Raw genomic sequence first — 15,119 nt, forward strand, 5'->3', positions numbered from 1 at the left:
TCACAAATCTGGTTGATTATCCTGAGAAAGTTTTTACAAAATGCAAGTATTGTCCTCCCCCACCATTGCCCAACATAGTTTCTACTAATCAGAAGCTCCAGGGCTCTGAAATTCATACTTTTAAAGGTCCTCAGGTGGTTTGGGGACCACTGGATTCAGTGATCTCTAAGATCCCATCTTGCTGTGACATTCTATAATGTCAGATTCCAGACAGAATGAGCAAAGGGAACCAACGGGATGAAGCTTGAGCAAGACAAGCCCACACACTTGAGAAGCAGGACAGCCCTGGGAACAGGCCCATACTCCAAATAGGTAAAGCTAGTGGGAAACATAAATTGATTCCAAGCAACTCTGGGCAGATTTATGAGGGTCAAGGTCATCCAAGGAAGCAGGGAGGACCACCATGCCTGGAACACTGCTGAAAGCAAGAGAATTCTAGCTGTATAAATCATGGGTCTGACCTGGGATGGCAAATTCTGTTCCCATGGAATCCACTCGAGAAAGAATTTTCTCTCTGGAACTTCCCATCAGAAATGGCTGAAAATAAAAATAAAATTTTGTGTACAGAAACCACCTGAGGCTAATATATGTCCACTGAGTTGGGAAAATACTAATCCTTTTATTGAGAAACAGCCCCAATGTCCTTCCTTCTATGGAATGGGAACATAAATCTTGAAATTGAGTGTCTCTGCTTCAGAGACAGAAATTGAACAGGAAGTTATGCAATTTTAAACTGTATTCATTATGCATCTCTAATGCCAGATGTTATTCTATGCACTGTGCTTAGGTCATCATTTAATAGTCTCAACTAAGTCCAAATTTGATTTGTTCAGATTAGGAAACTGAGGCTCAGAGAGGTATATGATTTACCCTAGGTATCATAGGTATCAGGAGCAAAATCCAGGATAGGAAAAATTAGCCCATCTTGATCCAAAGCCCATGGTTCTCTTCCTACCTCACCAAATGCTCTACCTCGCCAAGAAGTAGAAGTCCAGCATCTCTGGGAATGTCTCAGGACATTTAGAACAATGTTAATCCAGACCAAAGTTAGAAGTGGGTTCCACAGAGAGGAGATGCTCAGGTAGGGCAACACACCTATACCTTTAGCTCTCTTCCTCAGCACATTCTTGAGGAAAAAAGAAAGAAAACACACACACACACACACACACACACACACACACACATTCTTTCATTTACAGAACTGAATTAACTGTGTGAATTGTCATGCTTCTGCCCAAATTGAGAAATATACACCCCAAACCCAGGATGCTTGCTTTAAGGCATAAACTGGATCTGAGTATAGGCTTCAAAGAGCTGAATATCATGTGGAACAAGTGGACTTTTCAACTCCCTTTCCAGAATTGTCTTTTCCCACATCCCCATTCTCATCCCCAGATCACTGAGTTTAACGCCATAGGTGCTACTGATGGAGGATGCACATTCACAGATATTTCCCTGGCCACATTTCACATTGTTGTGCAAAGCACCTGCCATGGGTATAGCAGTAGTCATTGACACAACTCATATTTTTAGAGTTTTGGACTTTACAAAGACCTTTTATGTCCCTTGCTTTCTTTAATCCTCATGCCAATGCAGCCCTTTTTACAGACTAAGGAGCTCTGCCAAAGTCCCACAACCAATAATTGATAAGGCTGCCCCTAAATCCATATCCTTTTCCATTCACCACTTGAGCACAGCCCACTCTTAGGATTTGGGTGCTGGAGAGGATAAAAGGGCAACTGGCCAAGACAGCTCTGCTAAAATGCCCTGAGTTCAAAGAGTTAGCTCTTTGAATTAACAGGTTACCCCCCTTTAGAATACAAAAAGATCAGAAAATTAACAACCAGGCATTCACATCAAACATGAATGGATTCATCACCTTCCCGCCCTTGAAACAACCTTTAGGAACCAAGTAGAAATCAACACTTTCATTTCAAAACAGTAAAGCCAGCCAAGAAAAGTGTTGAATATGCAGTGTTGAATAGCCATATGCTTTGGAATCTCAACCAGAACTTAGGTCTCCTGACCTTGGGGTCAGGAAAGTATCACAAAAACCCACCACACTGGCCAAGTTTTCAGATTATCAAAACTACCCAGTGTAATGTCAATCTGATTGCTTGTAATCAGCAACCCAAATTAAGGTTTCATTTCCACATCATTAAATTAGTTGAAAGTCTTCAAAAATTGTTCACTTTAACATTTTAGTGAGCAAAACTATGTATACCAAATTAATTTTTCCATAATTTTCTATAGGTAGAATTTGACTTAATTACTTTAGAGGGAAATAATTTCTGCAATCTTATAATGAGATTTTTATATTTTAAGTAAAAGTAATTTATCAAGAACACATTTTTAAGAAGTTTTTATAGGTTATAAAAATGTTAGAATTCCGGCCAACATGAAATCTGATAATTCGTCAAGATCCAGCCTGGCTCAAAGATAGAAAGTTTCAAAGGAAATGGCCCAGTGGCAGTGGAAGGATAGGGTGTGCTAAATGATCCTGAGCCACCCCCAGAAGGCTACATAAAGACACTGGGTGCTCTGGGTGAAGACAGAGCACCAGGCAGTAGTGAGGGGCTTGGGAAAGGAAAGCATGCACCAGAGACAAATGTGACCTGTTTCCCTATTTTTTTGTACTTTCCCAGAGCCTCTAGCCAAGAGTGCAAGGTTTCCTGCTCCTACCACCGTGCTGGGTCTCTGGGCCAATGAGGGTGGGGGTCAAGGAGCTGACATATATGTCTAGTTTACTCTTTTGAGCTTCTCCAAGCTAAGAGGATCTTATATGTGTATGTCCAACCTTTGGGAGCAGGTTAAATACAGTCACAGTAACATAGATTGAGCACCTGTTGTTTGCCCAGCACTGTGCCAGACTCAGTGATAAACAAACAGAGGGCCCAGCCACTGACCATGCCTGTCTTACCTGATGGGGGTCTTTCTCCCTCCTGATAACTCTCAAAGTGCAGTGTTAGCCAAACCCTGGGAGGCTTTTTGCTTTTGTCTTTTTTTCTCCTTATAGTCCTGTGCTATAGATAGTTGCATCCCTTCTGGACTCCTTTAGTAGGCTGTAAGCTTCCTAAGGCTGGATCAGTCAGCTCATCTGTGTCTCTCCCCTCATATCTGACCCAGGGCCTGGCACATAGTAGATCCTCGACAGAAGTTTCCAATTTGAATGGCTAATCAGTGTTTCTTGCCCTGGCCTGGGTGCCATCCTGAAACATGGGTCTGGGGCCATGGAGGGGACAGATCAGAGGCAGCCCAGGGGAGCCTATGGAGGAGGGAGGGCCAGGCCAAGTGAGTGATTGCCTTTCCTCTTGTGCCACAGTTCACTGGCTGTTCACCACGTGTGGGGCCAGTGGGCCCCATGGCCCCACACAGGCCCAGTGTAACAACGCCTACCGGAATTCCAACCTGAGCGTGGTGGTGGGGAGCGAGGGCCCCCTGAAGGGCATCCAGACCTGGAAGGTGCCAGCCACCGACACCTACAGGTGCGTATGGGAGAAGGGGAGGCCAAGGGGCAGATGCACCCTTCTGGAAATGATGGGGTATTGCCTGCGGGTGCATGCCCTCAGTGTGCCTGGGGAACACCAAGGCTCAGAGGCCATTTACACTGGCCCATAGTGGGGCATAAGGGCTGGAAATGGGGAGATTTGGGCTAATGGGATATGGCAGCAAAGAGGTGTTCTCTGTCCTCAAGGAGCTCGCAGACTATTTGTGGAGATGATGTACTTGTGTGAGCTGGCTTCAGAACATTCTTCAGCACTAATAATTATAATTTCAGTGGATTCTTTGAATATTACTTGATGCTGTTCACATAAATCAGTGCATGTAAAATGTTTGGGAAACAAACATACAATGTACAGGAAAGATGACGCTCTTGTCCTTGAGCCTCCTTTCCTGGATCTTCACTGTTCACAGGTAAAATAGCTGTTCTCAAACTCCTGTCCCACACCCAACCCTACCTGCGCGATATTCCACAGAGCAAGGCCAGGCTGGAGGGAGGCCTGACTCCAATGGGCCACTTAGCTGATAAGTGAAGCTGACACCAAGGCTCAGATGGGTGGTTCTCAATCATCAAAATGACAGGGATGACGGGTTAATGCAGAGTGTCTGATTTTGCACCTCTGGAGAGGGGTCCAAGAATAGGAATGTTAAGAAAATTTTTATGCTAAACATTTTTATCTGAATGAAGCAAATATGATGAAATACTGGCATTTCTTGGATCCAGGTTGGGAAGGGGTGTTCATGCATGCTAGTTGTATTCATGCATTCCTTAACTGAGAATATGAATTTCTAGTGGATTCCCAGGGGATGCTGATGCAGCCCCCAGAGAATGACGGACTTAGGTGGAACCCTTGCATCTAGTCCTCACACAGCTCTGTGGGCAAGGCCGGTACTGCAGTCTTCATTACACACACGAAGCTGAGACTCAGGGAGTCAGGAGCCTCCCCACAGACGAGCAGTCCAGAAAGCACCTTCAACCCCAGATTTCTGAGGCACATGGAAAACGGTAGGCTTACACAGGAAGCAGCACCATCATGAAAGTGTTGGTGCAAGTGCCCCCTGCCCCCCCGATGCTGAACGCAGTGGGAGGTGAGCTCTCTTTCCCTTTCCTCAGCCCCCAGCCCCCAGCTCCCAGCACATCATCAGCCCCCCAGAAAGGAAAGGAACTTCTCAGGTTGCCCTGGTTTCTGGGCAGTCCCACTCCTGGGACCTCAGTGCAAATGCATTTCGGGGAGAGCCCTAAGTGCTTATTAAATGACATCCTGGGCAGGAATGCAATAACAAGGTTTGGCTGCAATCTGATTAGCTGCTCTAGGTCCCGCACATCCCCAGTAATGGTGGAAGAGACCCAGCCACCCCTGGACCTGCCACCCTGAGCAGGCCAGGTCTCCCCTTCCTGCCTGGCTGAGGTTCCCTAGGTCAGAGATAGATGGAGATGAATGTTTGCTGGGGACTCACCCTCAGTATTTCTCCCCCTGTAACAGTGAGGCAGATGTCATTGCTATGATTCTTGATATTCCCTCGTTTCCATAGGGGAAACTAGAGTTAGCAGCTTAGCAACAGATCGAAGGCCACACAAGCAGTGACAGGCTGGAATTTAGACCCAGAGTCCTCTGGCTCAAAGCCTGTGTATTATTTCCACTGAAACCCACACCTGGACTCTGAGGGGCAGGCAGGGGACAAGAGGAACAAGAGAGGGAAGGAGGGAAGTAGACATAGCAATCATGCACCACCCACCTGTTGGAAGCGTCTGGAAATGAAAGCCTGGGAGGGAACGCACCACCTGAAGGGATGGATACTGGCCGGCCCACCTCTCTGTGCAGATCCCCTTGTATACGTGGAGAAGAAAGCAGAGAAGCCCCCAACAAAACCCACTGTCCCATCCCCATTCAGAGCAAGTCCCAAGCCAGACTGGCTGAAAGTCCCTTACTGCCCCTCCCACAAAGATCCACAAATAGGAGGTGCCACGTAGGGGGTTACTCTTGGGCTGCACTCCCCCTGAGATAGTATGAATCAGACCCACTTCCAACTCAGGCAGGTCATTTAATCCCTGGAGACTCTGTTTCTCGATCTGTAAAAGGCAGGGGTCGGGGCTTGCTGGCATCTGCCCAGCTGGTTGCGAAGGCTGCATGCAAGGGCCTCACACAGCGCCTGCACCCGCGAGGCGTTCCCTGGCCCTCCGGCCAGGAAACCAGCCAGAGCAGTGAGAGCGTCAGGCAGTGGCCAGAAAGCATCGCCAGGCACAGACTGATCCCACAGAGTGTGCTTCCTGACTTCTCTGTTTCCAAGGACCTTTTTCTGACTTCTTCAGAGGGGCTTCATGTTTCGAAAGATTTCACCTGGCAGACAAATTGTACTTATTAAATGATGATTAATTCATTTCCCCTTTTTTTTTTATTAACCACAGCCACATCTAAGCCTAGCCAGGTTTCTGATCTGCATGAATTGCCACATATTGCCACACCTCACTGCTAGAACCCCGACCCAAATCGGTAAACTATTTCTATTTCTCTCTGGAATATTGAGACTGAGTTCGCAGCCCCCAGCATTGCCTGGTGAATACTCATTAGAAACATGGACAAGGGTCATCTTGCTGTTGAGGCAGGACGCTTCAAAGTGTCCAATGTTGACAAAGGTGATATTTTGATCCACAGAGCTTTTAAAACTAGCCTGAGTTAGCACCGTATCAAAAAGGGAAGAGTCAAAACTGAAAAACATTGGGTTTTTGCTGTTGTTTTTGAAACCTAAGGTTGGTTGTTTTTTGGGTTTTTTTTGTTGTTGTTTTTTTGTTTGTTTGTTTGTTTGTTTGTTTGTTTGTTTGTTTTTGACCCATTAAAGGCTATAACGGCTATTTCTGATGTTGACCCTGGATGAGGCTCAGTGCTTGGACAGCAATGCACATTGATCATATAACTTAGTATCAAAGAAGCAGAACTGCTTTATGATTTGCTTTTTTAGACCACATCAAAAGGTCCCCAAGTCAAAATATCCATGTTGCAAGCCCTCTTTCTGGAAGACCTTTTCTCCTTTTCTCCATATTGACTAATTCTTGTTTAGTTAAGTGCAGTTGATCTAGTGAGAAAAACAGAGGACACATCATATTTTCTCAAGAGGTGAGAAAAAGGTAAGAAAGGGTGGGAGCATTTCTTATGACCTCACCCTGTTCCTGGAAGAGTGTGAGTGCTCAGCTAGCGCTGTCTGGCTGCTACCTGAGGCCTGGCATTATTACTGTTCCAGGTGACTTCTTTACTACTGATCAAAGAGTCGAAGGAAAGAGAGGTGACACTTCCCATATGTCTACTGTATGCCAGGCTGGGGCCATCATTGTCTGGGGCCTTTCTCAGGACTGCACACAGGGAAAAGTGTGCTCTTCTCCGGTCAGATATCCTGGGTCCATCTCCCACCCTCCACTCCTTTGCCTACCACCATGAAGGAAGAAACCCAGAAAAAGGGAGAGGAAAAAGAAGCTGGGGAGCTAGAAACAGCAGGCTTGAGGGGGCAGGGGGCTCAGGGACAACACCTAAACCCCATCTGCCCCCAGCTCCCTGCTTTCCTGCATTGGGCTTCCCCTGGCCCTGGAGTTGCCACGTCCTTTGTCAAAACAGTGATGCTCTCCCTCCCTGCAAGGACACATGTCCCGGTGTCCAGACCCGAGCCCCTCTTGCTTACCAGACCTCAGTGGACCACATGCAGCACGTCGTAGGACACTGTGCCTGACGCTAAGTATGTAAAGGCGCACAAGATCCACTCTCTGCCTAAGAGGAGCCCCAACCAAGGACAGAGGTGTGTTTGGGGCGGGATGGGTCTTAGACATAGAAACAAAGCATTTCGGGGGGATGTAGAAACAACTACAGTGGAGGTTTACATCAGGCACTGCTGACGGGGGAAGGGCCTGAGTTCTCGAATGGTTTCCCCAGGGAGATGGAGCTTGAGCTCAAGAGTCTTGAAGGTGATAGAGTTGCCCACAAAGAAGAGGAGGAAGCAGCCCCTGGGGCTGGAGCCTCTCATCCCAAATGCCATTGGCTCCCCCTGGTGCCAGCTTGGAGAGAAGCGAGCCTGGAGCCCAGAGAGCCCAGGAAGGTGGCTGGGGGCAGAATCCTAAAGAGCTAAGCCAGGGCGGGGAGCCGCACACAGAGGGGCCCAACGGGGCCCGGAAGCACTTGAGAGGTGGCCTCAGCCTGAATGCAGGACTCGGCGGAGGGGGTGGGTGTACATAGAGCCCTGATGACAGCCGTGCCTGGGAGCTGAGGAAACAGGACAGGACCGACAGTTACCATCTCAAGGAGCTTGGAGGAGAAGGTCAGACAAGGATTAGGGCAATAGCCAGAGCAGCACCTGCCGAAGGGAGATTTCTGGGTCACAGCTCCAAGTGGCAATGTCTAGAGTGTGCCCGTGGCAGTGGTGGCCAAAGTGGGACACAGGAAGGGCAGGGATGCTGGGGCAGGTGGAAGTCTCCACCTCACCACCGGGTGGAGATAGACTGCTGGGGACTTTGTGCGACTCTGAGACACACCCCACATGGTGCCCACTTGGTAGATTCAGTGACCACCTCTCACCTTCCCTGCCTTCTTCTGTCCATCCCTCCATTTCTCCCTGCTGCCTGCCGTCCCGCCTCCCTAGGGCTCAGCATCCCTCCTAGCCCTCCATCCTGTCCACCGCCACACACACACACACACACACACCCATCATTTATAAAAACATTTGTCAAGCACGGCCCACAGCTCCTGATGGCAGTTCTCTCACGGTTCACTTGTTCCTCAGACATAGTGTACAAGAGGTCCTGGGTCCCAGCTGGAGCCACCAAATCCTGCCGGCTGACCTGGGCCACAGCTGTTCCTGATGGTCTCCATCACTGACACTCATTTCCTCACCTGGCTCCAGGGGCCAGTGTGTGCAGCCGGATGGCACCGTCATTCAACCCAATCCACAAACAGCCGTGGAGCTCCTACTGTGTGCCGGTCACTGACCAGGCACCGCAGGACTGGCAGAGAGCATGGAGACTCCGGGGCTTCACCATCTTTGCAAAGACTGTGGGGCAAAAAAGTTAAACAGTCCACAATGCCAATACAGTTCTAGACAACTGCAGAAGAGAGTCACAGGCATGATCACTTGCCAGAGTAATTGTGCAGAGAGCCATCACCATGAGGAGCACAGAGCAGGGAAAGTCAGAGGCAGGGAGATTGCCCAAAGATTGATGGGCTGCGGGCAGCATGGTCCTTGGGTCCAAATACTGCCACTGACGCCACGTGACCTTGAAACCATGCTTCCCCTTCTCTCCAGTGGCCCTGCCTGTAGAGGGAGGGGTTGTAGAGAGAGATTACTGAGATCCTTTCCAGCTCTGATATTTCCAGGCACTTAGGGCTGCGCTGGTCAGGAAGGTTGGGGGAAGAAGCGAGCCATGAGCCTTGCTCACTAGAGCGATCCAGAACAGAGCTGGGGCTGCAAGAAGCACGCGCCTCCACCACTGGCCCTTTACCGCCCACCCCCAACAGTGTCTCCTGATGGCTCCAATGACCCCTCTAGCTAATGCAACTATGCATCTAAACAGAAATTTCCCACTGACCAAATGCTTACACCCTCCCACAATAACCCCGAGGGCTAGGATGGCCACAGCAGGTCTTACCACCCTGATTTTGTAGAGGAGAAAACCCAGACTCAAAGGAGAGAAGGGGCTCATCCAAGATCCCACTGGGAAGTAGAGGCAGAGCCCAGAGTTGGGTACAGGAGAGGAATGGGGGTGCTTCACATATCTCCAAGTGGGGTTGGCTCACTCCCGTTGGTCCTCCTCCAATGTCCCTGCAATGGCGCTGACACTGTGCCGCACACTAGCCCCCTTGCATTTCAGAATCCAGCAGGCAGCCACTTTGATTTGCTGCTAATTCTTTATTTTAAAAAGATTCACAACTCAATTACATCAGGTAACAATGGCTCACAGTCAATAATACAAAACGCAAACCCAATAAACATCCATTCTGACCAGGGGGCATGAATTGAGATGAGGAAAAACAAAACAAAACAAAAAAAAAATTACAGCATCAGCTCGTCAAGAACAGTATCTTGTAATTTCCAGTAAATTGGAAGCACTGTAAGTCATTTTCCCCACTTGAGTGGCAGGTATATTAATTTGTTGTCGTTTGTCAACCATCAAAAATAAATTGTTTACAAGGGATGGGGGAGACACTTCGGAGAGTCGGGCTGAGGTTATTATTCTGGCTTGAGTTGGTGTAGCATGATTCGTAGGACTCAGGGGGTCCTCAGAAGTGCCAAGGCGCCTGTGCCCCTGCCGGTTCCCTACAGAGGTGGGTCCTTGGCCTCAGGCTCCTCTGGCCACACCCCACTCCAACGATTGCCCTGTTCTTAGAAATCCAGGCCTCATTCACTCACTCGCTTCCCCCTCCTAGAAGTCACCCCAGAAGAGGAGCAGACAGGCTCACCTACAGGGGTGCATCAGAACAGCAGCCGCTGTATTGCTCACTGACTACCCTCCAAGGGCTGAATTAGGTCCCTTGTAGGTATTATCTCATTTAATCATCACAACAATTTTTCAAGGTAGATAGTATCATCTTCCTTTTGCGGACAAGGAAACTAATTGGAACTCAGAGAGGGTAAATAATTCACCCAAAGGTCACACAGCTAATGAGTAATGCTGGCAGGGCCAGGACCAGGAGAGATAAGCAAAGTGCCTCAGGCACAAAATTTAAGAAGTTTCTGGCTCTCAGGGTCGGGTATGGGGTCAGCGCCTGGGAGGGAGGTGCCTCACCCACTCCTGGCCTTGGGTAACAGCTTGGAATTGGATCCGGAGTCTGTCTCCACTCATGCCCATGCTTTTCTCACTGCGGCAGAGCTCACTCCAGAGGAGATCAGCATTTTAAGTAGCGACTAGAAGCTTCCAAAGGAGTGCAGCTCTATGGTGGGATTTCAGGCCTCAGAGGGCTGACGGGGGAGGCGCTGCTTCTCCTGCAATTAATCCTGGCAGGCGGTTTCCTGCTCCTCTGGCTTTAAGTCAGTCCCCAGTCCAGGCTGGAAATGTGGTGCCAAGGCCAACACAGGAAGGTAAAACTGTGGACAGCTGGTGGCCACGCTCCGCTAGCCACTCTGTAGAGCTGCCCCAGCCCAGACTCCTACCTTGCACTTGGCACCAGCGTGCAGTCTTTTCCAATCCATTACTTCTCCTCTCATGAGGGCAGGGGTCCTTGCCCTCATTTTTACCCTTGGAAGGGAAGCTGAGGCTCCGAGAGGTTACCAGCTTGCCCCAAGCACACAGTCAACAAAGCACCCAGTATATGATTCAGTGCTCACCTCCTAGGACTTCCTAGGACTGGACCTAGCTGGGGCTGGGGGCTGGGGTCCGTATTGGGGTACGGAAGTAGCAGGAGAAAAACGAAAGAAGGGCTCAGGAGGAAAAAGGAGTCAGGGACAAACAACTTCTAAAATATAATTTGGCTAAATTTAATCATGTGCAAGAGTTCAGAATGATTCATAATGTATGCAGATTGATGCAAATAGATATGCAAATGATGCCAGAAGGGCTGAGCAGGGTACGGCTTACCTCTCAGCCGTAGCACAAATGGGCAGGACGAGGTCTCTGTCTCAGGCAGCAGTTTTCCAACCAAACCACATCTTCAGGTTGAAAGGATTTTCTCAAATCCTTTCTCAATGCAACCTGATGAAGCCCCAGAAACAGTGAGCAGGACCAAGGCGAGGGGAGGAGTAGGGGGTACGACCACACGCTATCTCTAGAGTCTGCACAGACCATCCCTGGCACCCCACCACCCCTCACCCCTGCCCCAGGCTTCCCTCCTCTGAGCAAAATAATTCTGCTGCTTTCCTGTCACCAATAAGCCTTCCTTTTCCCTCAGCCTTTTAATAGTCCTTGCCACCTTCTCCATTTCTGCGTCAGGAGCAAGGATGAGCCAGCAGCGTCTCAGACCACCCTCGCCGTGCATCCAGATAAGCCTGGCAGCAGCATGTCAGGGAGAAAATGGCCTCTTTGAGGGGATGGGGGTTTGGACCAGGGTCTTCCACCGACTGGCTGTGTGGCCTCAGATGAGTTACTTAGTCTCTCTGAGCCTCAGTGTCCTCAGCTGTCAGGTGAATTACTAACAGCTACTATCTCTGGCTATTGGGGGGATGTCATATGCCTCATGCCTGCCTTGTAGGACGCTCAGGAACTAGCCCGTCCCCCGCTCTGCAGGCCTGCATCCTCTCACTTCCCTGCCCAGCCACCTGCTGTAGCCACACATTCCTGCCTCTTCACTTCTGCTCACACCTTCCACCTCTTTCTGCGTGGGTGAGAGTCCTACTCGTTTATCTTCTCTGCCATGAGGACTACTTCAAACCTCCACCCCCAATGTCAAGCAGTGGCATGCTGCTGCTCCGATGCCTGTCACAGTCCCGTCCCCTTCCCAAGCCCCGAACACGTGACTGCCCTGACTTTGTGCAGAGATATGTCGCTGTCTTGGGGCTTGCGCTCATGATCTCTTTTTGATCTTGAACCTCTCCACTACCCTGAGTTCAGAGAAGATGTGGTCCTTCTTTGACTGCAGAAGGGGCTGGGATTCCAGGAGGACACCCAGCTAGCAAATGGTCCACTCTGGTCCTAGAACCTCAGAGCCTTTTTGCCTCCCTAATATAGCCACCCTTGTGGTGAGACCTCTCTTTTCATAACTATAACTGCCTCTCCAGTTTCTTTGTAAGTGCCACGAGGGGCTAAAGCCCATCTCCAGTCTCCCCTTAGGCACCCAGGCTTAAGCCATGTCAGCTTTCACTGAGCTCCCATCAGAGTCTGGCGACCAAGAGGGTGACAGACATCAGACTCTCTGTGGCATTCCACGGAGACCTCAGTTCTTCACCTGCCACATTAGCAGTCAGCCAGCCCTCCAAGCTTCTCTCTGCACAGAGGGGCTAAGCTCTGCCTTAGGAGAGCCCCTCAGGAGGCCCCTCGCACACTTGGAACATGGGACATTTCCCAGAATTACAGGTGGAGAAGCCACCACGTGTGCACATGTACAAAACTGCCTTGCATCTCTTCCTGAATGCTCTTCATAAAGGACCTTGGATCTGAATACATGGGGACACGAAAACCTCTCGAGTCCCTTTCCCTGGCAGATGGTCTCTGAGGAGGCATTTGTAACTGGTGTGTAGCCGTCTTCAATTGAGTTCTTCTCCTTCCATCCTTGTCTGACTCTATCTGAACAATCTAAGGGACATAAAAATAATCCTGTGCCTCCCCACTCTGTTTTTGTTCATCGTGACTGGTTGTTTTCTGTACACACATGGCTCTAGAAAGAGTTGCTAGTGGGATGGGAATAAACAGTCTGTGCTCAGAAACACTGCTCACCTCAGCCATTCCACAGGGGACTTCCTTGTGTCTAGACCCAGAGAGGAAACTTGAAAAGTTTATCAAATCAGTTACTGCTACTTCCACCACTAATCATAATAATACATAAGTTGCAATAATATATATTATTGTTGTTTCTAATACTATGGGATAACTTATTATGTGTCCGCCTCAATTCTATGGCTACATGTCTTAATCCCTTTAATGTCATATACACACATGCTAGAATGTAGATTCTCTTATTGTCCCCATTTTACAGATGTGGAACAGGAAAGTTAAGTCATTTGTCTAAGGTCACATGAGTCCTTTGATCTTGGATAGGGAGAGAAACCATAATGGGAAATCCCGGGGGTTCAGGAAATCATCACCCCCACACCTTCCACGTTAAACAGACTCTCCCTGTCTTCCCTCTCTCCTCCTCCCCCCTCTCTTTCTCTCTTGCATCCTGTCCTAGTTCTTTACCTCCCTAGCCCTGGGAATGAGGCAATTGCTTATCCCTCTATAAACTAGACTGTCCTCTCCTGACTGTGGGAAGAGGAAGCCTGCTTGCCCACCTCAGGGGCTGATGCGGGGGAGAACCCTCAGGACCACGATGGTCGTACACTGAGCCCCAGGGATAGCTGCAGGGCAGGCTGGAGGGGAGTCAGTCTTCATGTGCTCTGTTGTGTTGCAGCATCTCAGGCTACGGAGCTGCTGGTGGGAAAGGCGGGAAGAACACCATGATGCGGTCCCACGGCGTGTCTGTCCTGGGCATCTTCAACCTTGAGAAAGGCGACACACTGTACATCTTGGTTGGGCAGCAGGGGGAAGACGCCTGCCCCAGCGTAAGTGCCAGGAGTGGGGACCTCCCCTCCACACCACCCACGACCCACACAGCCCCCCCAAGGGCATCAACGCCCGGACACTCTCCTGGGAGCTCCTAGTCACAGATGGCAGGACTCACCCCGTCCTTCTGACTGCAAATGCCCTTCTAGGCCCATTGGGGTGTATGAGAAAGAAGATGGTATGGCTGTTGGGATTTCACAGCCCCACAGGGACCAAGGCCGAGGCATGGGTTTCAAGAATGACCCTTAAAACTAAAGTACTGGATCCTACTTGAATGGGCAAATGGTTGTTCTTCTCAGCGGACTACGAGCTGAACCCGTTTTCCTAAACTTCTTTGCTAGGGCACCATCACCTTTAGCCCTGTTATTATTTTACAGATGAGAAATTCTACAGATGAGAACATTGAGAGTACAGAAAGGAAGGGAGTTTTCCAAAGCCACTCACAAGGCAGCACGGAGTAAGGACTCTAGCTTCTGCTTGTGCTGTGCCACGCACGGGCTTGGGCCTCGGGGCCTATGCCCTTCACCCCTTCCCCCCTTAGAGCCCATCATCTGACAAGCCAGACTGCCACCCTCTGCAGTCCCAGAGACAACCTGCCATTCTGGTTTCTGGCCCCATTGGGGTATCCACCTGTGAAATAGAGCACGCTCCAACAACAGGACTGAAGAAAGCCAGTAGTGGTCAAAAATGGCCAGGAGAGGGGCACCTGGGTGGCTCAGTTAGTTAAGCAACTGCCTTCAGCTCAAGTCATGGTCCTGGGGTCCTGGAATAGAGCCCCACACTGGGGGGGGGGGTGCTGCTCATCAAGGAGTCTGCTTCTCCCTCTCCCTCTCCCTCTCCTTGTGCGCTCTCTCCCTCCATCTCTCAAGTAAATAAATAAAATCTTTTTAAAAATAAAATAAAATAGCCAGGAGAATGAGCCACTAATGAAGAATAACAGTGCAAGCACTGGGCATCCCAGTTGTTTGCCTCTTGTCTGTGTTGGAGGAGACAGGATCCTGGCGGTGTAAGCTGTCCGAGCTGTCCTGGTAGGAACTCAGCATGGTGAGGCGAGGCCCCACCCACACCTGAATCACAATTTCCACCTAGGATGGGGCCAGGGTGGGGAGCTGGGTTCTAGTGCCCAGGACCGAGGGCCCCTTCTCCAAGAACTTATTCATGAGTAGCCTTGGGGGACAGATGTAGGACCAAGGACTGCACAGAAAGCAGTATAATTCCACAAAATAAACTTAGGACTCCTGAAAGCTGGGCACCAGTCTGAGAGCAAGGCAAAAAGGAAGGCACACACCCCCCCCCATCACCATCTCACAGGGTTAAAACAAAGCAAAAGTAGTAAGCTTAGCACTTACACATGAGAAACGTCTGGAATCCAACTTTTATTTAGCAACTATAATCAGGACTTTCGAACCTGATATAATATATTAAGTCATTAAGTTACAGGCTGCTGTAATTT

General features: G+C 49.5%; 1 protein-coding gene across 1 annotated transcript in view; it reads left to right on the plus strand.

Annotated features, from left to right (window-relative positions):
* The window catches only part of ALK (ALK receptor tyrosine kinase), a 673,225-nt gene that overhangs the window by 615,675 nt on the left and 42,431 nt on the right, over positions 1 to 15,119 (plus strand). The window contains exons 12-13 of the mRNA XM_026016017.2: positions 3,323 to 3,485; positions 13,515 to 13,665. Of these exons, the coding sequence (XP_025871802.2) occupies positions 3,323 to 3,485; positions 13,515 to 13,665 (314 nt within the window). The remainder of the gene's footprint in view (positions 1 to 3,322; positions 3,486 to 13,514; positions 13,666 to 15,119) is intronic.

This window comes from Vulpes vulpes, chromosome 8, assembly GCF_048418805.1.
Source record: "Vulpes vulpes isolate BD-2025 chromosome 8, VulVul3, whole genome shotgun sequence".
Taxonomy (NCBI): domain Eukaryota; kingdom Metazoa; phylum Chordata; class Mammalia; order Carnivora; family Canidae; genus Vulpes; species Vulpes vulpes.